We start from the raw sequence: 23456 nt of genomic DNA on the forward strand, positions 1-23456 counted from the left end.
TTTATTTCTTAATGACTTGTTCTTCAAGTTTTTTTTTTTGTTTTTTTTCAGAAGCAAACCCATTCCTGCAGTCTGTATATCGCTGTATGACATCGAAACTTCTCCAGCTTCCTGACAAGCACTCGCTCACAGCCCTCCTGACAACCTGGGCACAGAGCATACGGCAAGCCTGCCTGGCAGTTGCATAGTCATGGCCCTGGACTGTCTCTATACTCTTGTATATGTTACCTTATCTGCCATTAGCAGTTAGATAAGATAAGGAGTGCTTTGTCTTTACATTACAGCTCTGTGCCTACATTAGTATAAAATAGACACCTTGCTGTGGTAAGCATCTAGCATAAACCAGTGGCAGAGCATGTGATCTAATGTGTATGAGAACTAATGCTTGATGTCTTCAGGCATATTTTGTACATGGTTTTGCATTTTATTGTAATAAATCAGATTCCCTCCCATCTGAGTTATAACTCCTGTAACTTAAAGGGGTTGTCTCGCGGCAGCAAGTGGGGTTATACACTTCTGTATGGCCATATTAATGCACTTTGTAATATACATCGTGCATTAAATATTGGCCATACAGAAGTTATTCACTTACCTGCTCCGTTGCTAGCGTCCCCGTCTCCATGGATCCGTCTAATTCTGATGTCTTCTTGCTTTTTTAGACGCGCTTGCGCTGTGCGGTCTTCTCCCCTTCTGCTCTGTCCGGCACGAGCGGCGTTCTGGCTCCACCCCCTTCTAAACGTCATCGCGTAGCTCTGCCCCGTCACGTGTGCCGATTCCAGCCAATCAGGAGGCTGGAATCGGCAATGGACCGCACAGAGCCCACAGTGCACCATGGGAAAGGACCCGCGGTGCATCGTGGGTGAAGATCCCGGCGGCCATCTTGGTGAAGGTAGAAGAAGGAAGAAGTTGCAGAGCGGGGATTCGGGTAAGTAATATGTATTATTTTTTTTTTTTTTTTTTTTAACACATCCCTTGGGGTTGTCCTGTGCCGAACGGGGGGCCTATGGAGAAAAAAAACAAAAAAAAAACGTTTCGGCGTGAGACAACCCCTTTAAACTTATTAGGCAGTCATTGACTGCTGGAGCCCAAATAAAGAGGGCACAAGGATTGTTCATCTATCATTGGAGAAAACCTTGGGTATAGCTATTGCCACAAGATGGAAGACACTAAGCAGAAAAAGTGTAAGCTTCTCCTACTAGCTATATTCCTGCATGCATAAAGCTAATCCGTTTTTAGTTTGGTGTCCATAGGTGGCAGATCTGTAGTCTTCAACTACCTCTTGGATTTAGGGAGGCAGGACTCTCCCTGTTACCCCACTGCAGAGGGCGAACAGATGGAGTTAACTGTTCTGAGTACAGGACAGACAACAGAGGAAAAGGAGACATGTTTACGCTTTACCTTGACCGTGACCTGCCAGCGATTGGTATTCTTCCCCTGAGCATTCCTATAAAGGCAGGTGAGGGGGGCAGTGATGGAACTAGGGACCTTTCATCCTTTCTCAAAGGTTAAGTAGATCCTGGAGAGGTATCTCCACACTTTCCCAATTCTCCCTTACTAGGAGCAGCACTAGGTCCTGCTCTGGCCTAGGGAAGCCTTTTTTTTACAAGCAGGTTTCTCTGCACTTGGCCACCATGTGGCCTGTAAAGGGCTAGGGGCCAAAACCATAGGCCTTGACCTCTGGCCTCCTTTGGCCACTCTCCCGGGGCATGTTCTAATGGCGCTCGGTGGTGAGGAGAATTTGCTGCTCTCCCCCAATCCGTTTGTGATCCCATTGGCTCCCGCTGTTGCTCTTAGATTAGGCCAGGAGGAAACAGAATGAGGGCAACTGTTTTTATACTAAATAACAGTCTGCAGCATTTCTAGCACCCATGTTCGACACCAGAGCAGAAAATTCTAGACAAGGATCAGCTAGAGGCACGTACTATGTGTGCTCTCGCTTCGGAAAAAAATTCACATGCGAGCAATTTGAGATGCTTTGCTCTAACTGTATTCCATTGCAGCAGGTGGCTGTAGAATCTACTACAAGCACCCCTCCTGCTCTACCATGCTGACCTGGAATGGGCTCGCTCGCGGTCGTAGGTGGTCTCGCACCTTATCAGGGCGTCTCATGCCATTTTGGACAGCTACATTCTGAATAGGTGGATTTGTATCTAGCGGAGTAGACTGTCAGGCAGGACTCGTCTTGTAGTAGACCACAGCAGTGGAATAGATCTTCCTGCTCACTACACTCATCCAACTCTCTTGTGTTGTCTTCCAGGCACAATAGTCGCTCAGAGAGCGAGCTGTTTGTTGGCTGGGTCGGACTCAGACAGAGGCTTCCACACTCCCCTAGTGAGGACAGCCTGATAGCTGTCGTAAAGGACACCTTTCAGCTATCCGCCCAGATGCCTAGTACAGCTGTATCTTTTCTCCTTTTCTCTCATGTATCCTTTTCCAGAGGAGTTAGTGAAGAAAGGGTTGTCTCAACAGCAGTGGATCCACTTGTGTCCCATTTGACAACATATATCACACTTCCTATTGTGGATGCCTCCTCTTTTCAAGATGTGTGCGACGGAGATTGAAGCTCTAGCAAAGACAGTGGGTTTAGTGCTCAGGCCAGTTTTTGCCTCTTTCTGGATCAGCAAGGCCACTACTAAATGACTGAGCGATATGCACAGGTATTCTTTCCAGGTCTCCTCCACAAGAATTGGCAGACATTCCTACTTGGCTTATCTGATGCACAAAGTTTATTGGTAAAGCTTCCCGAACGCAGACACATACCGGACCTTGTGGCTAAAACCCTGGGACGCAGATGGCTCCTCAAATAGTCCTTAACGAGCATTCCTTGTGTTGGCTCGTGACTGTTCAGTACTAGACTGGATGAGATCATTGCTGATGCCACAGGTGGAAAAAGTTCTCACCTGCCACATAACAGAGCCAGACATGTGAGAGCTCCACAGAAGTAATTACTTCAATTTTGATCCTTTTGCTGTCCCAGTCCTAAGAGCTTGGACAATAAGAAGGCATCACAAGAACAAAGGCCACACCCCTCCATACCATTCGCCTCTGGACCTTAATCTTGTACTGATGTGCTACTCTCATCCATTCAAGACGCTGAAGGAGGTTCCAGCTTGCCTTTTGACATGGAACATGGCCTTGGTCACCTCATCCATTGGGTTTCTGAGCGCACACTGTTGTCTAAACTGCCATTCACTGTCTTTCATCAAGACAAAGTGGGCCTACGCCCAGTTCCTTCATTTCTACCTAACTTATTGGCAAAACCATCTCAATGAGGAAATTGTTCTTCCTTCATTTTGCCCCTCTGCAGTTTACCTGAAAGAACGTGCTCTTCGCAAACTACATCTTGTGCAATCCGTGTGGACCTACCTTTCTCAGACAGCTTCTTGCTCGCTCTGTTTGTGATTCCTGACTGCTCATGGCATGGTCTGGTGGCTTGGAAAGTGGTCATCTCTCACAGGATCCAATCAGCAGTGGTAGAGGCCCTACCTTGCCAAGGGCAGAGCACATCTATTCTGCGTTATGGCACACTCTACTCGGCTGTGGGAGGTACACAATGGTGCTTCTGCTACTCAAGTGTGTGAGGCCGCTACATGGACCTCTTGGTAAAATTATTTAGAAACGTTGTCCAAAGTGCATACTTTTGCATCAGCAAAAACCTCCCTTGCTCAAAGAGTTTAACAGATGGCTATAAACTGATTGCATGCATTCTTTTCCTGCACCTGAGGGACTGCTCTGGACCAGTTCCACGGTCTGCAGTCATGTCCCCCAATTATACGGATGAGAAAACAAGATTTTTGTACTTCCCGTAAAATCGCTCTAGTCTCATTCATTGGGAGACACAGCACAACCCATACTGTGATTGGGCATCGAGCTAGCACCGAGAACCAATCACAGCAATCTATTGCTGGAGGCAGGGTTCTCAAGCCTTGCTTGCAGCAATAGCTCTGTCAGTGCAGGGGAAGGCCGAAGCCGTATTATTGTATCTCGTTACCACCAGGAAGCTCTGTGTTTGACAGGGCTTGCATGGAAGAACAGCCCTCGCTCCTGATAGGCTAAATTCCTGAAGGTCCTTGCAGAGGCTGTAGTGATTTTTGCCTGGCCCGGAGGGTTAGGGTTAGTTTTAGTTTTCCCTGTTAGGCTTACATTATTACCTCTAAATGCTTCCATGTTACAGCTGTAACATGGAAGCATTTAGAGGTAATGTAAGCCTAACAGGAAAACTCACTACAAAGGCTGCTGCTATCAGTATCCCTGGAACAGGCATTCCCCTTCCATCTCCTGCCACCCACAGTCGTGTACTGTGGCTTCTGAGTGTCTCTTTCTGCTAGGGGAGCGGTGATGCAGCAGAGCTAAGCTACTCCCCTTTACTGAAGCCTCCCTGCGCACTCACTCTTCAGCCGCCATCTGTTTATGTCAGCGGCAGCAGCCCCACTGCTTTAGGAGCTGGCTGATCACCTCCCTCCATGCAGGGGAGAGTGACAGCTGGGCTGGTAAGGGGTCTCTGGTACTGCTTCCCTGCCTTTTCTACCTTCAGCACCTGTTGCCGCTGCTGGGAGGCAGATGGGGAAGTGAGTATCTTCCCCCACAGCCACCTGCCCAACATTCTCAGTGACTACCAGGACCTCTGAGGTCAAGAAAGGGGAGGCAGCTGCCAGCCAATCAGGAACAGGGGGGTGTCACCACCCTGTCAATCTTATCTCCACCCCTACTTCCTGGTGGTGACAAGATACAATAACACTGCCCTGAGCAGTGGTAGAGACCAGCAACCAGAACCCATGCTAGGAGAGTATTGCTTCCCCCCCAACTAGTGTAGCTAGGGCTGATTTTCAGGGCAGGGATTATATGGCAAGCCCTCCCCGGAAAATCAGTGTGCAGCTAACGCTACCCAAAACACGACACCAAGTTTTGCCGCGGTTTCAGTAATGCTGAAACTGCCGCACATTCATTTCAAGGGGCGATGCAGGGCTGAAACTGTCCAAACATAGAACATGCACCGGAGTCGAAGCGCAGCGGTTTCAGCCTTGTGTAAGCAGCCCCAATGAAATTAATGGGTGTGTTGTACATAGTTTAGCACAGCACTAAACTCTGTACAAAAACACCTGTGTAAGGGAGGCCTTAAGATCCTGCTACACTCAGAAGCACGTGTCCCGTACTAATGCAGTGCTGTACTGTAAAAACACATCAGGAGAAAGTACAGGAGCAAGGTCACTCACAAGTTAAGAACTGTTCCATTGCAGGATATATAAAACTGTTTAAAGTCAGACTCGAGTGTAATAATTCCTTAGTAAATAAGGGCTGGACAGATTACTATCAAAGTTCTTTTCCTACAGGTGATTGAAGTACACACCAAAAATATATAGAGTAATCATTTTAATTTTGTAGACTGTAGTTTTGTACCCTCGTTAAAATACTATAGCTGTGACAAAATAAAAAAAAAAAAAACCCCAAACATGCGCATCAGTCCTGGTGTGGTCTCCAGTGTTCTGTAAGTAAAGTCATGACGGCTGCATAGAAAACATATACAAAAAGAAGGAAAAGTGTGCAGGAAACGGGTCCCATCGACATCATACTTCCACACACAAAGTAGAAAAAAACCAAATACATCAAAACTCGATAGTTGGCAAAGAACCGTAGAGTTATTCGGGGAACGGTTGGGTCAAAGGTACTGGTGGAAGGCATGGGGCTCATTCTCTGGACTGGTCTGCTGATCAGATGATAACTACAAAACCTTCCCAAAAAGTCCTGTCTTCTGCATAGTGATGCAAACGTACTGCCAAACTGGAAGATAATAAAAGACGACCCTGATGAAGCACTGCGGTGAAAAAACATTTCACAAATAACATCATAAAGCAATTTTATAAAAACAAAGCCAACCATTATGGACCAGCCATGTTTGTGTAAGTTCTAAAAACAGTTGATTAACCACAGCAAAAGGTAACATTTGCAGGACCTTACCCTTTCATTTAATACACTGGAAAGCTGGTAGAGGAATCTCACTAGTGTAGCATTCTCATAGCTACGGATTGGTTGGAGCTCCGGATCACCAAGGTACTGTATGTCAAACCTGCGTAATCCATTTATTATCTGAAGTTAAAAAAAAAAAAAAAGCATTTTTACTCAACACACAAGGCAAGTTTAAAAGGTTCATCCACTACTAGAAAACCTTTCTGCTCTTTAAAGTGAGCTTCTTAAATCTAGTACTCCTAAACCACCAAACTACCATACCCGCTACGGGAGGGGAATAGGCTTCTAAACATATCCTAATCTATGTTCTCTGCTACAGCAATAACTCAGAAAAGAACTTTACAGGTAATTTTGGTGCCGGCGCTGGCCAGTCCCTAATCACGCCCATTTTAACGTGACCGACAAGCCCTCAGGCTGGGATATGTCATCACAAGGTCGTATTAGTACATGTGCAGTGAAGTGATGCGATGCATAAATGGGCTCAGCTTCCTCTGTGCACTGCGTAACTCTTCAGAGGACTAGCAACACCCCATAACTTTACATGCAAGCAGCAGCAACACAGATAAGGATATCCCCACTAAGGGCTCCCACACACTTACGTTCATTTAACGCGATTGTCAATGGGACTTTCTAATGTTGAAAACGCAAGTTTGTGTTTTGCTATTTTTGTGTGATGCGTTTTCAACATTAGAAAGTCCCATTGACAATCGCGTTAACAAAACGCAAGTGGGTGGGAGCCCTAAGGCATTGGTGGTGATTTAGGGGTCCCTTTAAAAGTGTGCTGGCACATGTAGTACATACAGAGAATTTATTATCTTTCCTATGATAAACTTATGTCATAGGCTTGCTTACTCACTCCTTTACTATACAGCAGTATACAAGTGGTTCTTTAGACCCCTGGCTTAGATTCAGATTCTTCATGGTCTGACACCCCTGTCAAGGACACCATGTATTAAAGAGGTATACGTCAACCCCTTCCTGACACACACCGTACATGTACAATGCAGTGCTGGTGCGATAGTCTGGGGAACCATTGCATAGGACAGTCGTGGTACGAGGGACAATGACAGCTCAGTGATATGTTCAGGACATCCTGCAGCCACATGTGTTCCTCTCATGGCGGCTTCCAAGACGTATTTTCCAGCAGGATAATGTTGGGTCGCGCACATACAAGGATGTCACAGGAGCCTCCACAACATTGTCACACTTCCGCAGCTGCTCAGTCGCCAGATTTATCGCCAATAGGACATGTATGGGACCATCTGGGACACCAACTTTGACAGTTTACGACTCTGCATGATCTAAAGGTTCAGTTACAGCAAATGTTGACTGATAAGCTGCAGGATACTATACACAACCTGTATGCCTCCATGCCAGCCAGTATCACATCTTGTATCCAAGCTAGAGGCAGCCCAACAGGGCACTAAAGCCTACATGCCCGCCCATATCACATCTTGTATCCAAGCTAGAGGCGGCCCACAGGGCACTAGAGCCTCCCTTCACATGTTTTGATTTTTTTTTTTGACAAGGAGTGTAAATAAAATGAAGCTTTCAAAATGGTACCAACCTACAGAGCACATATGGTTGTTAGACATATGCTACCATGCAAAATAGCTAACAAGCAGAGAAATTCAAAGTTGGAAAATGGCAACGCTTTCTCAAGGTTTTTTATGTAAATTTAGCATTTAAAAATAAAAGAGCAAGACATATTGACCACTAACAAAAGTACAATGTGGCACAAAAACACACTCTCAGAATCACTTGCATAAGTGAAAACCAGAAAAACAATTCCAAAGTTATTACCACTTAAAGTGACATATCAGATTTGAAAAAAATGGGGACTGGTCCGGAAGGCCAAAACTGGCAAAAAAAAAAAAAAAAAAGCCCAAAAAGAAAGGGAGTCGGATTTGTCAAATGATGGAAACCAGCAGCGCTCACCAGAACCCTTTAACCCCTTTTAATGACGCGGCCATTTTTCTTTTTCCATTTTCGTTTTTTCCTCCCCCCTTTAAAAAAATCATAACTCCTTTATTTATCCATCCACGTCACTGTATGAGGGCTTGTTTTTTGCGGGATGAGTTGTATTTTTCAATGGTGCTATTTAAAGTACCATATAATGTACTGAAAAACTTTTTAAAAATTCTAAGTAGAGTAAAATGAAAACAAAAACGACATTTTGCCATCTTTTAGTGCGTCTTGCTTCTACGGCGCACAAATGGCAACAAAAACGACATGATAACTTTATTCTATGGGTCGGTACGATTACTACGATACCAAACTTGTTTAGGTTTTTTTTACTATACTCTTTTTTTTTTAAAAGACATAAAATTTTTTCAATTATTTTCTGTCGTCATTTTGTGCGCGCAATAACTTTTTTATTTTTCCGTCGAAGTAGTTGAGCAAGGTCTCATTTTTTGCGGGATGTCCTGTAGTTTCTGATAGTACCATTTTGGAATACATATGACTTTTTGATCGCTTTTTATTGCGTTTTTCTGGGAGACAGGGTAACTAAAAAAGTGCATTTCTGGCGTTCTTCATTTTTTTTTTCGGACAACGTTCACCGTGCGGGAAAAATTATGTGCTACTTTGATAGATCGGACTTTTACGGACGCGGCGATATCAAATTCATATTTTTAATTTATTATTTAGATTTTTTAATAATAGATATGGCAAAAGGGGGGTGATTTAAACTTTTACAACTTTTTTTTTTTTTCAATTAAAAAAAAAACTTTATTGATTCTTTTTTTTACTTTACTTTGAAGTCCCCCTGGGGGACTTTAAGATGCGATGCTTTGATCGCTCCTGCAGTATGACGTAATGCTATAGCATTACGTCATACTGCTTTTTGACAGGCAGCCTATGAAGCCACCCCACGGGGACGGCTTGATAGGCAGTCTGCTAAGGCAGCCCTGGGGCCTTTCATTAGGCCCCCAGCTGCCATGACACCTGCACGGCTCTCCCGATCTCACCGCGGGGGGGCCGCGCGGGACCCCTGAACATCGTTCGGGGGATTTAAATGCCGCTGTCAGAATTGACAGCGGCATTTAAATGGTTAAAGGGGTTGTCCCGCGGCAGCAAGTGGGTCTATACACTTCTGTATGGCCATAATAATGCACTTTGTAATGTACATTGTGCATTAATTATGAGCCATACAGAAGTTATAAAAAGTTTTTCACTTACCTGCTCCGTTGCTAGCGTCCTCGTTTCCATGGAGCCGTCTAATTTTCGCCGTCTAATGGCCAAATTAGACGCGCTTGCGCAGTCCGGGTCTTCTTCTCTTCTCAATGGGGCTCCGTGTAGCTCCGCCCCGTCACGTGCCGATTCCAGCCAATCAGGAGGCTGGAATCGGCAATGGACCGCACAGAAGAGCTGCAGTCCACGGAGGAAGAAGATCCCGGCGGCCATCTTCAACCGGTAAGTATAGAAGTCACCGGAGCGCGGGGATTCAGGTAAGCGCTGTGCTGTTTTTTTTTTAAGTCTGCATCGGGGTTGTCTCGCGCCGAACGGGGGGGGGGGGTTTGAAAAAAAAAACCCCGTTTCGGCGCGGGACAACCCCTTTAATAGCCGCTCGCGGCTATTGCCCGCGGGTGTCAGCTGTTATAAACAGCTGATGCCCGCACTGTATAAAGAGAGAGGTTGCCACGCAACCTCTCTTCATACATACCCCGACGCTCCATGACGTACCAGTACGTCATTTGTCGTTAAGGGGTTAACTATAGTGGGTTACATCTGATTTCAGTCAAGATTTCCATCACTTTAGTGGAAAAAAGCACCATGCCGTGCTAGCTTTTCTGCCACTCTTGATGAAATCCATGCCGGAGTGAACGAACAGAAGTGTCAACCGAGCGTTACCCTCCAGCAAACGTCTATTACATAGTCTTACCTGCTGTCTGCCCAGTTGGGTCAGGACAATACCATTTTCGTTTTGTTCAAAATCAGGTAGTTGATTCCGCTGGCTTTCATCCTGGGCATGCCCGAAGTTCACTGTAAGCTGACTGAGTTGTGCAGAATTTAGCTAAAAAAAAAAAAAAAAAGGTGCAAAATAAATTTATGAGAGCTCTTTGCCATTGTCAATATATAAAGCACAACACTATTGCTTTTGATGGCATGAACAGCTTTTTCCCCCACAATGAACAGAATATGTGACCACATTCATAAGAAAGATGAAGCTGTACCCCTGCCATGATCGGTCACACATCACTGTGTTCATTATGTCAGACCAATGCATAGATGTTTGTGGAGGTGACCAGTGTTATTATAGCTGCCCTGGAAACCTACTGTAAAGAATGAGGCTCTGACACAGTTTATATATACATTCCATCATGGACAAGCGGAGTCTTCCAGAGTGAAACCTACTCTTTGTAGTTTCTCCCTGCTAGCCACAGGAACAATAGATAGATACACCCCTTTAAGATTACTACTGAACTAGGTTTATATGCACACTCACCCGGAAAATCTGGCTGAGATACTCCAGCGCTTTTTCAAGGTGTTCATCAGTTTTCCGAATACTGTCATACCCCGACTCCTCAAGGTCATTCCCCGTGTAAGTGGTGTTCAGATCTGGGCTGTTTAACCCAAACCAGGAGAGTAGTGTCTGGCTGCCTGTATCTGGATACTGGTCAGAGATGGATTTAGCAGTTTGTTTGGCTTGTATGATCATTTGAGCAAGTCGCAAAACCTGTACATAACATAGAAGTACATATAAAATGGAATTAGGCACATCTGAAAAGGAGAAAGGCATTACACAGACTACAGATATATTTACAAGTAAGACGAAATTGTTCAGGAAAGGAGATAAAGATAAAATAGGATTTGTTACTTACTGTAAAATCCATTATTTTATCACATTCATTGGGGGACATATAGCAAGACCTTGGCTATATAGCTCCTGCCACTAGGAGGCAGACACTAAGCCTAAAAAAGTTAAGGCCAATTTACACGGAGCGATGATCGCTCAAAAGCGATCGTTTGAGCAATAATCGTTGCGTCTAAACGCGTGGCCATCGTGCACTTTTCGTGCACTGCTAGCTGATCGTTAAATTCAAGCCAGCCTACAAAACATTGTGTGGTCTTATCAGCAGGTAGTGCTGATAGCATTGATTCCAGTCGGAGAACAAAGGAGCTGAATACAGATATGAGCCCTCGGGCTAATAACTGCTTTCAGCTAAGGCTTCATTTGCACACTTAATTGCTATTACACATCTGAGTAGCAAAATGATTGCTCAAAGCTGTCACTCAAACTGTCGTTTGAGCGATTTTTGAGCGATCATCGCTCTGTGTAAATGGGCCTATAGTCCTTCCAAGAAGTTATACATCCCCTGCAGGCATGTAGCTAGTCAGTTTGTACTTAAAGGGGTTGTCCCTACACGCAGGGTGAATTTTTTTTATAATAGCAATGCTTTCATTTTACTAAGCATTGTAACACACAGCCTGCATGGGTTCAAAACCGACAGGAAGATCAGCCGTAATGTCTGTTTCTTACTTTGTAAACTGATGATGTAAGCAGTTCTGAAAGATGGCGCCGTTGTGCTGCCTTACCACAATGCCCTGCGCCTCTCCCCTCTGTGTACCCGTTCTCAATGACAGCAGAACAAAAAAAGCAATCTCTCCTTTCCCCGCTAAGCTCCCACTGGCAAGCTAATGCCAGACTGGACCACTTAAGGGAGCTTGGTGCACTGTGTAAAGAGAGGGCAGTCCTCGCCAGGCAGACGTACATACTGGAAGGATTTTAGGAATCTGCTGCAGAGTTACTGGCACAAGCCTCATGAAGTCTCACCTAGAGAATGTCCTCATCGGGGTCAAAAATTGCCAGTAACTAGGAGAGGTTGCACTTGAAATCAGAATGTCCCATCTTACTGTGCCGGCTCAGCTACTGTGCTAACGAGTTTTTGGAAGCTGGTGTAGACCGATTTGCAGGGTATGTGGGGAGTAAAGGATTTATGAGTAACACCTTGGCTGAATAGCATCAACCTAAGAAACCCAGCCTGCAAGGGGAGGGCAATCTGCCATTCAAAAATGCTTTCCTAGAAGAAGTGAGAAGCCAGATACTCGAAGAGCTGCCAGTACTGATTAACCCCAACTTAATACTCTCATGGAAGGGGGTAATGAAGCTGATGGACCAAGCAGGCAGCAACCTCAGATGACCCCACAGTTGGCGGGATACAGAGTGTTTAGCGCTGCTGTGTCTTCTTGGAGGGGGGGTGTAGATTGTGTCCCATTCAGCACTGTTCACCTTCCCAACCTGTGGACAATCAGGGAAGTTAGCTCATCCCAGATTCTCAGCTAGAGGGGAAAAAAGGAAAAATAATAAAACTAAAATAAGAAAGACAGAAGTCCTGCAGAGCAGGAGATCTGCCTCGTACAGACACTAAGCTAATACAGATTAGTGCCTGTAGGAGGTGTATAGCTGGTAGGAGGGGCTAAGTCTTTCTTTGCTTAGTGTCCGCCTATTAGTGGCAGGAGCTATACCCCAAGGCCTTCTGCGTCCCCCAATGACAGACGAGAAAAGACATTTGCATGGAAATAACTGAAAGCCTTTTTAGAATACAGTAAAATGGCTCTTGCTAAGAAAACAAAAAGAGCCCAACTAAAAATACAAAAAACAAAAACAAAAAAACACATTTTCCTTATAAGGCCATCAATGAAGAAACTATTACTACTGAAAGAGTACCATGCATCTAGTTTAAAAAAAGAAAATTACAATCAAGTGGGGATGTGTAAGACTACTAATCGGCCTGATTATGCTTCAGTGGTTCTACTGAACATGGCCCAATAATAGTCCAGGCAGACTGAGATTATTCAGCTCTCCTCTCAGAATGGTCCTTGGATACATGGGACTAATAAAATCGTAAGAGGCCATATAGAAAGTAAAACAGGTTGTAACACAGGGGAGGAAAGCCACCTGAAATTTTAAAAACATTGCAGGCAGGATCAGAGCACACAGAAGCCTACAGACACAGATGTTACTCTTAGAACAGAATATTCTTAAACAAAATGGTGACTAAACTTTTTATCCTATTGATCTTTTCTAATTTTAGGTGCCATTTCAATAGGATTGCTTTGTGCCTCCTTATGGCTTATTCTATAAACACTACACTTACCTGATTCCTCGTCTCACTGCCAAACATTTGTGTGTACTGGAAGTCCTGCCCCTCTAGGCTGTACACGTGACTCTTGATCTTGAAAGAAGCATCCGTAATTGGTGGCTGCCAGGATGAAAGAAAGCTTCCACCAAGGCTTGGAGACATAAGAAGCCGGTGCTGCCGGTGGGGCATAACGGGCTCTGGTTCCAGGAGCAACTGCTCACCTGTAGAGATCGTTAGTTAATGCATAACAACAGGGATCCCTGGGACTATGTATATCTGATGCTAGTATAAGGGTTTGTTTTTACCTTTCTGGATCATCTCTGGTAGATTGGGTTGAGAAAAAACCTTTGCTACTCTGAAAAGCATTAGTGCATTCTTGGGGCTGACAAGGTCACTACGGATGGCGCGGTTCAAATAGCGAAGGAAAAGCTTTGTGTACATAAGCAAGTTTTCTTGCACAAATGAAGTCCTGTTGGTAAAGAACATATCCAGCGTTTCATTTGCAGTGTGCTGCTAACAATACCTATTCATCATCATAAATGCTCAGATGCAACAAATATTTAATCTGAAAGGGGGGTCTGGAGAGGAGAAATTTAATTAAAATGGGCTCAGCGCTGTTAAACATAAGAAATTCACAGTCAGTGAGGGTACGTTCTGCACCCTCCTACAACTGCAGATAACCCATGACTTGCCCGAGTATCCCTATTTTAGATATTACCATCTGTGGGATGTAGTCAGGGCCCAATTTTGTTGCCCTGCAACAGCAACGGGAGCGCCTGTCTAGGTATTAAAGGGTAAATGAGTTGTAGGACACCCGCTTGACCTATCTCTTAAGCTAAATCTATCCTTTTTAAGAGTCGAACTAGGGAGGTTAGGAGAGGGGGGGGGGGCACATCATCACTGGAGCTGGAAGGACAGTGCAATGGGGACCGGGCAAATTTGGAAAAGGAGTTCTGAGGAACTGGTTGAGACGTGCATGACATTATTTTTTTATACAGCACTGAGCACATTTCAATCCATCCTTTTTCTCCCCAGATTACCCCATTGAATAAAGTCAAAACTGCAGGCAGTGTTTCTTTGTGTGTAATGTCAGGGTTGAATATACACTAATCAGCCATAATATAATCTGCCCAATATTGTGTAGGTTCCCCCTCATGCAGCTAGAACAGCTGACACTTCAAGGCATGGCCCTCACAAGACTTTCGAAGATACCCTGTGGAATCTGACCCTAACACAATAACTTTTAAGTCCTATCGGTTGCAAATTGGAGTATCCATGGACTGGACTTGTTATTCCAGCAATTCCCATCGACGCTTATTCAAATTAAGATCTGGAGAATTTGAAGGCCATGTCAGACATTAAACCTTTTTCTACATTCCTCAAACCATTCTTCAACAATTTTAGTAGCGAGGCAGGACGCAATATCCTGCGGAAAGGGCAACTGCTACTAGGGAATACTATTCCCATGAAGGGGTTACTTGGTTTGCATCAATGTGGCATTGGACCAGATGAACTAGTCTTCGCTGCCCATGAGTATGACGCTTGGTGCCCATGACCCTGCCGCCGATTCACCAGTTGTCCTTCCTTTAGCCACTTTTGGTTGGAACACCCCATAAAACCTGCTGCTTTGGAGTTACTCTGACCAAGTTGCCTAGTCATAACAATGTGGCCATTGTCAAAGTTCCTTCAGATCCTTATGCTTGTCAGTTTTTCCTGCTTTCAATACATTAACTTCAAGAACTAACCGTTCACTTGCTGCCTGACATATCCCACCCCTGACAGTCGCCATTGTCAAGAGGTAATGTTATTCACTTCACCTTTTAGTGGCTTTAATGTTAAAGCTGATCAATGTAGATTAGATCTCTCTATAATATGGATATCTATCTACATAATTCCAGCTTCTACTCTGGTATTTTTTCTGTTTTAATATCATGTTGGCAGCCAACAGTGGCTGGCACAATTGCATCGTTAGTCATGAGGAAAGGTGTTGCCATAATTTCACACTATCCACCCCCCTCTTTAGTAACAATACAGAGGAAGTGGGAGTGTGTGCTCCCACCCCAGTCTGATCCTAAATATCAGCATAGTCATTCCTATGGAGCAGATGGGCAGAGGCTGATGTCACCAACCACTGTCTGCCCACATACTCCACTATGCAGCAGCAACCAGAAAGACTACACTTTATTATTAAATATTAGGCCCAGAATGAATGTCTAATTCGAACTTTGATTTAAAGCAGTATTTCCATCTCGGACATTTGTGGTCTAGCCATAATGAACCTTCCCCAGTGTACTACTGAAGCCAACTTGCTGAAGTCTACTCACCATTTTTCTGGGACTGCACGGTTCTGGGGTTCATTACTGAGGGGTGAAGAAGATCTCTCAGGAACATATCTCCAGGGCTGCACATAACTCAGCCACATTTCCAGTACCTGCCAGGAGCAGATAATTTTTCAGTATATTTAACATATAAAAATAAATAAAAAAATAAAAGTGAAATACTTAAAGTGGGCCATGTATTAGAATAAATATGCAAGAGAAAAGGGGCCTTGAATCTGCAAATTGAACCCCTCACGGAATTATGGTTGTCTATAAACAATCAATTAAGGCTTCACGTCCACGGCACGCGTGGATTCCGCATGGAGAATCTCGCACAGAATCTGCCGTTGGCTGACGACCCTGCGTACCTGTCCATGTCTTCTTTCTTCTATACTGCAGATGTGTGCAGATGTGCAAGCCAGCGCACCTGCACAGTACAGATTTATTTTATTTTTTATTTTTTTTAAATCTCTTGCTCTTTCCATGGAATCCGCAGCCTGTCCACAATGTCAATTCAGGATGAGCTGTAGGTCAAACAGCTTCCACTGACTTCAGTGGAAGTTGTCCGTGCAAAAATCACAGTAAAATAGAGCATGCTGGGATTTTTCATCCGCGAGCGGAAACTGCAATTGGTTTCTGCTCGTGTGCATGGAGAATCATTTTTCTATAGCATGCTATGGTGGGTTATTTCTGTGGAATCCGGAGTGGAACACCCGCTCTGGATTCTGCAGCAAAAATCTGCCTGTGGACATGAGGCCCAAAACTGGTTATTCTGTGCAAGACTGCAGCTTTATATTCCGCACATCAGTATTCACAAATAACCTGCAAAACATTTTGTTATACATACAGCTCTGAAGGAGGCGTCCAGAGGCCAGTGACCAAAGCAATGTTGCAGGAAGATGTACAGTTTCGGCTGTATAAATCTTGGGATAACAACCCTAAGGAAAGAAAAATATCAGTATGAGGGTCACTTATTTGGTATGAGCTCTCACAATTGGTTGTAATGGTTGCCCAGTTAGGCTGGTTGTCCATGGGCGTTGCGATATACTGTCACGGGACCTGCCATAGGGGAGAATTATCTCACGGCGCAATTTTCCATTATTTTTGATTATGATAGGTTCATTGCAGAAAAGCGCTGCATGCCACGATTTTTATATACGAGAGCGGAAAATCACAGCGATTTTCTGCTTGAGTACATCGGGCTGCGCTTTCCATAGTTACCCTATGGAAAGCGTTCATTGAGTTACCCGCTTGCGGATTATCGCCGTAGGTAACGCAGTGAAATATCGCCCGTGGACAGGAGGCCTTATCTGAATAGGCCCATTTTTACCCTGCAGCTTCTCCTGGTAATAACAGCAGCTTGGCTCCTGAAAGTCCTAGCTGATCCTCCAAGTGACTTGCTTAGGATAAGCAGCTTTCAGGTTAGAAAAACCCCTTATGTCAATACAAGGTATTAAAAAGGTATTGCATTTGTACCGTCATTACATGTCTCGTTACCCTAGGTCAAAAACTTCGCAAAAATTCAAACAACTTTTTTGCCAGCTTTGTAAATGGAAAACTGTAGCAAAATAACTCACCTTTTTAACTCTTCCATTGGACTCTGTGTGTGAGAGTGAGCAGCAGACGATAACTGTTCCGGCCGGAGGCTATTGGCAAAGGCATGCAAGTGTTTCACAAGAACTCTGACCAATAAGACATGTTCTTCTGTGGGCTGAAAAGACTCCTAGCAATGAAGTATAATAGCGGTTATTGTACCACAGTGTAGACTCTTAAGAGCATAAGCCTAAGAGCAGCAAAAAGCCATAAAATAAAAAGTAGCATTGCACTTGAAGATGAAGAATCATATTTCTAAGAAATATTAGTGAAGACTGCATTCATCCTTGCACACAGTAGTTAAAGTGTCAGGCCCAGCCGTCTTTAGTCATTTCTCAAATTTAAAGGCCTTCTACATACAGTTAGCTAGCACGTGCCATTGTGTTAAGAAATACAATATGGTTATAATGCAGTATCTCTCTGCTGGGTGTTAAATAGGATGGGTTACTAATTAGAATGAATGCAACTTTTTTGTTAAAATCCACAAATTCTATACAAAAATCACACTGTTGAGCCAAAGCAGTTTATTGCTTGTCACGCAGTCCCAGCCAACAAAGCAGGCAAAGCAGCATCCCCTGAGGCCACCGAATGCAGAAAGAAAAGGATGGTATTTTGCATGTAAAGAATGAGCAGCATTTACAGGAACGTGAATCATATATAAGCAAAGCTGCTTTAAGCAATACACCATAGTCAAACAACTGTTAGAGCCCTTGAATGCAGCCTGTGCCCATCATCCCCCAGATTGCATTGGCTAAAAAGTGATTTCAAAATGGCAAAAGCCCCATCCTTCCCCACAGCTACGATTTACAACACAGACGTGTGTCCCAGAGAACTGGAAGTACTTGGTATGAATGGAGGGACCCAGGCAGAGGAGGGCTAATGTAGGAAGTACTGGACACATTGAGCCTGTGGTGAAGCGCTTCCAGCTGAGACACATGGGAGCCAACGGATGATGAGAAATTGGGGAGAAGAAGTAGGGACAATAACAAAAAACACAAAACATGGAATGAGAGAAAACATACTGAGTGAATAAGTCTGGGCAACACAACATCAGAATGTGAGATCCAGACACTATTTGATCATTCTGTGGCTCAATTAGGTTACAAGTCTTACTGCACTGCCGTTACGCTGGATGCCATCAGGCATGGCAAAACCAGACACACAGTGTATTGCTATCTACTTCTGCAATGCTTAGTCATCAACATAGAAAAACATAACATTTAAATACACACATGCAAAACATTCACAATACTAGAAGACAGCAGTAGAAAATCTTGTACACAAAAAAAGTAGAGTCTCTAATGTCCAATCACTAAAAGGGAATCTCATGTCCATCTATAATAACTAAAACAACAATACATAGAGGACCCAGAATGGGTTGTTACCTTTGCATGTGGAGACTGCATTTTATGGTACATTTCAAGGGAATAATGATGAAGCCACATTTCGACAAATATCTGCAGAAAGGAAAAACATGTTAAAAAGTTTAATACTTAAAGTGTCAGACCTTTAATAAATGATGTCGGAGAAATTGTAGAGAGTGATGAGGAGAAAACAGATCTATTAAACAACATTTTCTCCAGTGTATTCACAGAGGAATATGAAGTGTCAGATGAGATGCAGAATGATGAAGTAAACTCTCCACTAAATGTCACAAGTCAAACTCAGCAAGAATTGCAGAGCGGTCCTAAAAAGATTAAATCAAAATTGTAACTGAGCAACGTGATACTCAGACCCTTGTTTCTTATATTTAATAACTCTATAGTGACGGAGTCTGATCCACTGGACTGATGCATCGCCAATGTGGTGCAGCAATTTAAAAAGGGGTCAAAAAGTGAACCAGGAAACTAAAGGGAACTTGTTATTTGTATAGCGCCAACTTATTCCGCAGCGCTTTCAGGTAATTTGTTTATTACCCCCCACCAAGCTGGGTACTCATTTTACCGACCTCGGAAGGATAGAAGGCCGAGTCAACCTTGAGCCGGCTACCTGAATCATGCGGGGATTAAACCCTCCAGGTTGTGAGCGAGAGCTTAGGAACATATTCTGCTGTTTTAACACTCCGCGCCACACGAGGCCCAACTTCTATTGTGGATAAAATGTTTGAAGGGTTTCTAAGTAGAGATGAGCGAGCACGCTCGGATACAGCAGGCATTCCAGCGAGCATCGCTCTTCTTGAGTAACTGCTTACTGGGCTGAGCATGCTCGGGGGGACGACGGGGGTTGGGAAGAAGAGAGAGATCTCCCCCCCCCCCCCAGCACACTCGGACCAGTAAGCAGTTGCTCGAGTAACTGCTGTATCAGAGCATGCTAGCTGAGCTCTATTTCTAGGCGATGCTATTCTGCAGTACCTCAACGAAAATGGCTGTATAACTCCAAATCAGCATGGGTTTGTGAGAGATCACTCCTGTCAAACCAATCTGATCAACTTCTACAGGGAGGCAAGTTCTAGACTGGACCGCGGAGAGTCACTGGATCTTGTGTATCTGGACTTTTCCAAAGCGTTTGATACTGTGCAGCATAAAAGGTTGGTATATAAAATGGTCTGGGCAAGAATGTAAGTAACTGGCTCAGTGATAGAAAGCAGAGGGGGTTATAAAATGGTACATACTCTGATTGGGCCCTATTCTTTTCTTTTTTTTAACCGTTTTATTAGCAAAATCACAAATCAATATATAACATACATTACGGCATGTATAGAATTACTCATACTTAGTTTTTGACTTAAGTTTCCGTCAATACAGTAATATTTTGTAATATACAATAAACAATTGAAAGTAAGGTAATAATAATAATAAAGAAAATGTTTTAAAAAAGTATTTATTTCTTTTCTAACATGCTCGGTTTACTATGTGTTTATTTTCATTTCTTTCTTGCTATGTTTATATTACCTGAATTGTGGAGGGCGAGTTTATCCATAGGCACCCAAACTTTTGTGAATTTATTGTGACAGCCATGATGCTGATATACTTTTTCAAAAGGCAATTATTGTATCGACTAATCTTATCCAATATGAAATGGAAGGTGATCTCGTTGCCATCCACCTGGCAGGAATAGTACCTCTCTAATAAATATTGTGTCATGAGGAGTCCACGCCTCCTCATCCAACAGTCCAAATAACGCCACTTTAGGGTCTAGAGCTAGAGGGACCGGAAAAGTGTGGACAGGAAAGTAAACACTTAATTCCAAAATTCTCCAACATGGCACTCCCAGATCAGATGCCAAAAATCGGCATCCAGCTGGTAATATCTGTGGCATGTGGAGGTGTCAGTTTTACCCATCTTTTGCAGTGGGACTGGCGTGAGATATGCCTGGTGTATGATATATAAAACGGTATAAGTTTGTTATTAATTGCTGGTGACACCCATAGGTGTGACTCCATTATCTCCTGCCAGTCTTCTGACGTTAATGTGAGTATTCTTGTTTTCCGCTGATCATAAATAGAGAGTGGGTCATGGCTTATCTTGGCTGACAACAAGTGTGTGTAAAGTGCTGATATTAGTCCTCTAGGTCCCTGTGATTTAAGAATACCTATTGTTGGGTATTTGGAGATTTTGGTAGAGTCCAGTGGAAATTGTGCATTCAAAGCAGGTCTGGACTGAAAGTACCTGAAAAGTTGAAGTCTAGGTACTGGCCCTATTCATATATATATATATATATATATATATATATATATATATATATATATATATATATATATATATAAGTGATCTGGTAGAAGGTCTGTGAGGTAAAATATCAATATTTGCAGATGACACAAAACTAGGTAAAGAAATTAACACAAGAGAGAACGCAAGGAGATTGCAAAAGGATCTGGATAAATTGGGGGGGGGGGGGGGGGAGTGGCAAATGAGGTTTAATAGTGATAAATTTAAAGTTATTGGCAGAGGAAATAAATGTCACCATTACACACTAGATGGGAAACCACTGGGTAACACTGACATGGAAAAGGACTTGGGGAGTTTGGTTAACTGTAAGCCTAACTGGAGCAACCAGTGTTCGGTAGCTGCTGCCAAGGCAAATAGGATCATGGTCTGCATCAAACGAGGTGTAGGATTGTCCCCCAGCGGCAGCTCTGTGGTCGGATGTCTTGGCCCTGTGTAACAGGATATGTGGCGCTCCCATTGTTCTCACCTGCAGGATGGCTTTGTTGTCTATGTTTCCAGGGTCCATAGCAAAGGTTTGTTACGATGCTTTGTCCAGGCCGTTAGGTAGATCATCCCAAGATTGTGGAAAACCAACATTTCCCCAACCAGAGTTCAGTAGGTGGAGGCAACCAACACACTGGTGCGTTATGAGGAGATGAGAGCTGAGGAGGACTAGGATCTTAATGCATTTTATGCGGTATGGCAGCCATGGCTGGAATTTGGGTCATCTCCCAGAATGGAAGAATGGTTGTTTTTAGGTTCAGGCATGGCAAAGTAAAAGCTATCTTTCGGCTTGACCCTGGTTTCTTCAGCCTCACATGAGAGAATGTCAAAGATAGCCTGAGTTGCCAACATTTTTACTTGGCAGGGTTGATTTCTCTTTTCCAACCTCCTTTGAGGCCTAGATGTCCCTTCCCACCTTTCCCTCCCCTAGATTTCCCTTTCTTACCCTGTGTTCATCTATTTTACTTTGCGTTCTATTATATTGTTTGATTTATCTGAAAATCTGTGACACGGGTGTACTCTTTGGATGCTTTTCGAGATCCACTGGCAGAAGAGATATGCTGTTAAATTTCCTTTTTATACAGCTATATATTATTGTTGTCAATTATGTTTTGTCACCTATGTCATAATAAAATGTTTTTGAACAAAAAAAGTGCTCTAGGGGCACAAGACGAGAACATTGCTTTCCTCTTTACAAGTCACTGGTCAGATCCCACAGGGAATATTGTGGACAGTTTGGGGCACCGGTACTCAAGGCCATATCAGAGTTTCAGCGGGTACAAAGGTGGGCCACGACAGTAATAAATGTAATGGGAGAGTACAATGCCCAGAGAGATTATTAAAATTGGGGTTATTTAATGTAGAGAAAAAGCCGGCTACAACCTAATGACTATGTATAAATATACCAGGGGACAATACAGAGATCTCTCCCATCATCTATTTATACCCAGGACTGTGACTGTAACCAGGGGGCGCCCTCTACGTCTAGAGGAAAGAAAGTTTCTACACTGACATAGAAGGGGGTTCTTTAGTGTAAGAGCAGTCAGACTATGGAACTCTCTGCCTGAGGACAGGGTAATGGCAAATTCACCGAAAGAGTTCAAGAGGGGCCTGGATGCCTTCCTTGCGCGATGCAATATTATAATCATTATTAACTTCAGAGGGGCTGTTGATCCAGGGATTATTCCAACATTTGGGGGGGGGGGCGGGGTGAGGAATAGGCTGAACTGGATGGACATATATCTTCTATCGGCCTTACATACTATGTTACATTGAAACAATCTGATACACAATCAATCAATATTCTTGTGAGGGTATATATATATATATATATATATATATATATATTGCCATATGTTCTTTATACTTTTATACCTATATGCAAGTTCTATTCAATTCCAAATGAAAAAAACTTATATGTCGCCTTACATCAGATATTCCAAGAGGCCTTGCCAGGCGAAGACAAAAACGTATCTTGAACAAAATGTATCTTAAACACAGCAAAGAAGAACCAGACATGAAGGACGCGTGTACTTGGCCGTTTTCCCAGAAACAAGATATCAAGATGTTCAACCATGTACATAATTTTCACTGTCAGGCCGGAAATCCGGACTGCCCATATATGGTTATAAGCCCATCACCCCTTGTTGGGGATGGGACAAAGGGTATAAGATCTCATGTAATCTGTAATAAAGCACGTCGGCAAAGCGCAGCCATGCCCCGTGTGAGGAATTATACCAGACCTCCCTGTGTGGTGTTTTTTTCTTTACCGCCGGCAACGGGGCAAGTGGGGTGGGCCCGATTGGTGCTGTACTTAGAATATATTACCCTGATATTCTGATATATGAAATTAATCCACATTTGAAGACAAAACAAAAAACAAAGATCTTTATTTTTCTGGCGACATAGCCACATGAGAGCTTGGTTTTTGCATGATAACTTGCATTTTTTTTTATTATTGGTACCATTTAGACCATGTTTACACGGTGCGGATTTGCCGATGATTTCCCGTGCAGACCCTATGCAACAGAAAGTCCACAGCACTTACAGTAGAAGCAGAGTGGATGAGATTTTCTGTTGCGGTATGTCGGCTGCTGCAAATCCGTCCCTTATGAGACATGGCCTTAACGCACCATAGAATGGATTGGAAAACTTCACAAATTTCTAAGTGGTGTGAAATGAGGAAAAAAAATGCACATTTGGCCGTGGGAAGGGTAGTTTTAAAGCACTCATGGTTATCTTTATTCTGCGGGTCAGTAGGTTTATAACTAGGTCAATTTCTATGCAACAAATTAGCTTTAAAAAAAGAAAAACAAAAAAAGTTTATTTTTGATACAACTGGAAAA

At 43.5% G+C, this 23456-nt stretch overlaps 2 protein-coding genes across 6 annotated transcripts in view; one reads left to right on the forward strand and one right to left on the reverse strand.

Annotated features, from left to right (window-relative positions):
- MED15 (mediator complex subunit 15) overlaps positions 1-452 on the forward strand; it is a 39152-nt gene extending 38700 nt beyond the window's left edge. For all 4 annotated transcript variants that reach the window (XM_066603560.1, XM_066603563.1, XM_066603561.1 and 1 more), the window contains one exon: positions 52-452. In XM_066603560.1, the coding sequence (XP_066459657.1) occupies positions 52-188 (137 nt within the window). In that variant the 3' untranslated portion in view covers positions 189-452. The remainder of the gene's footprint in view (positions 1-51) is intronic.
- A 4903-nt stretch (positions 453-5355) lies between these two features.
- Positions 5356-23456, reverse strand: part of SMPD4 (sphingomyelin phosphodiesterase 4) — a 32089-nt gene continuing 13988 nt past the window's right edge. The window contains exons 9-19 of one of the 2 annotated variants that reach the window (XM_066603567.1): positions 18346-18417; positions 17803-17886; positions 16945-17090; positions 16215-16305; positions 15374-15480; positions 13355-13518; positions 13065-13270; positions 10412-10642; positions 9848-9979; positions 5956-6084; positions 5356-5778 (exon numbers count right to left, since the gene is read on the reverse strand). In XM_066603567.1, coding sequence (XP_066459664.1) covers positions 5458-5778; positions 5956-6084; positions 9848-9979; positions 10412-10642; positions 13065-13270; positions 13355-13518; positions 15374-15480; positions 16215-16305; positions 16945-17090; positions 17803-17886; positions 18346-18417 — 1683 coding nt within the window. In that variant the 3' untranslated portion in view covers positions 5356-5457. The remainder of the gene's footprint in view (positions 5779-5955; positions 6085-9847; positions 9980-10411; positions 10643-13064; positions 13271-13354; positions 13519-15373; positions 15481-16214; positions 16306-16944; positions 17091-17802; positions 17887-18345; positions 18418-23456) is intronic. The other variant, XM_066603568.1, reaches the window with a different exon arrangement.

This window comes from Eleutherodactylus coqui, chromosome 5, assembly GCF_035609145.1.
Source record: "Eleutherodactylus coqui strain aEleCoq1 chromosome 5, aEleCoq1.hap1, whole genome shotgun sequence".
In the NCBI taxonomy this organism is placed as follows: domain Eukaryota; kingdom Metazoa; phylum Chordata; class Amphibia; order Anura; family Eleutherodactylidae; genus Eleutherodactylus; species Eleutherodactylus coqui.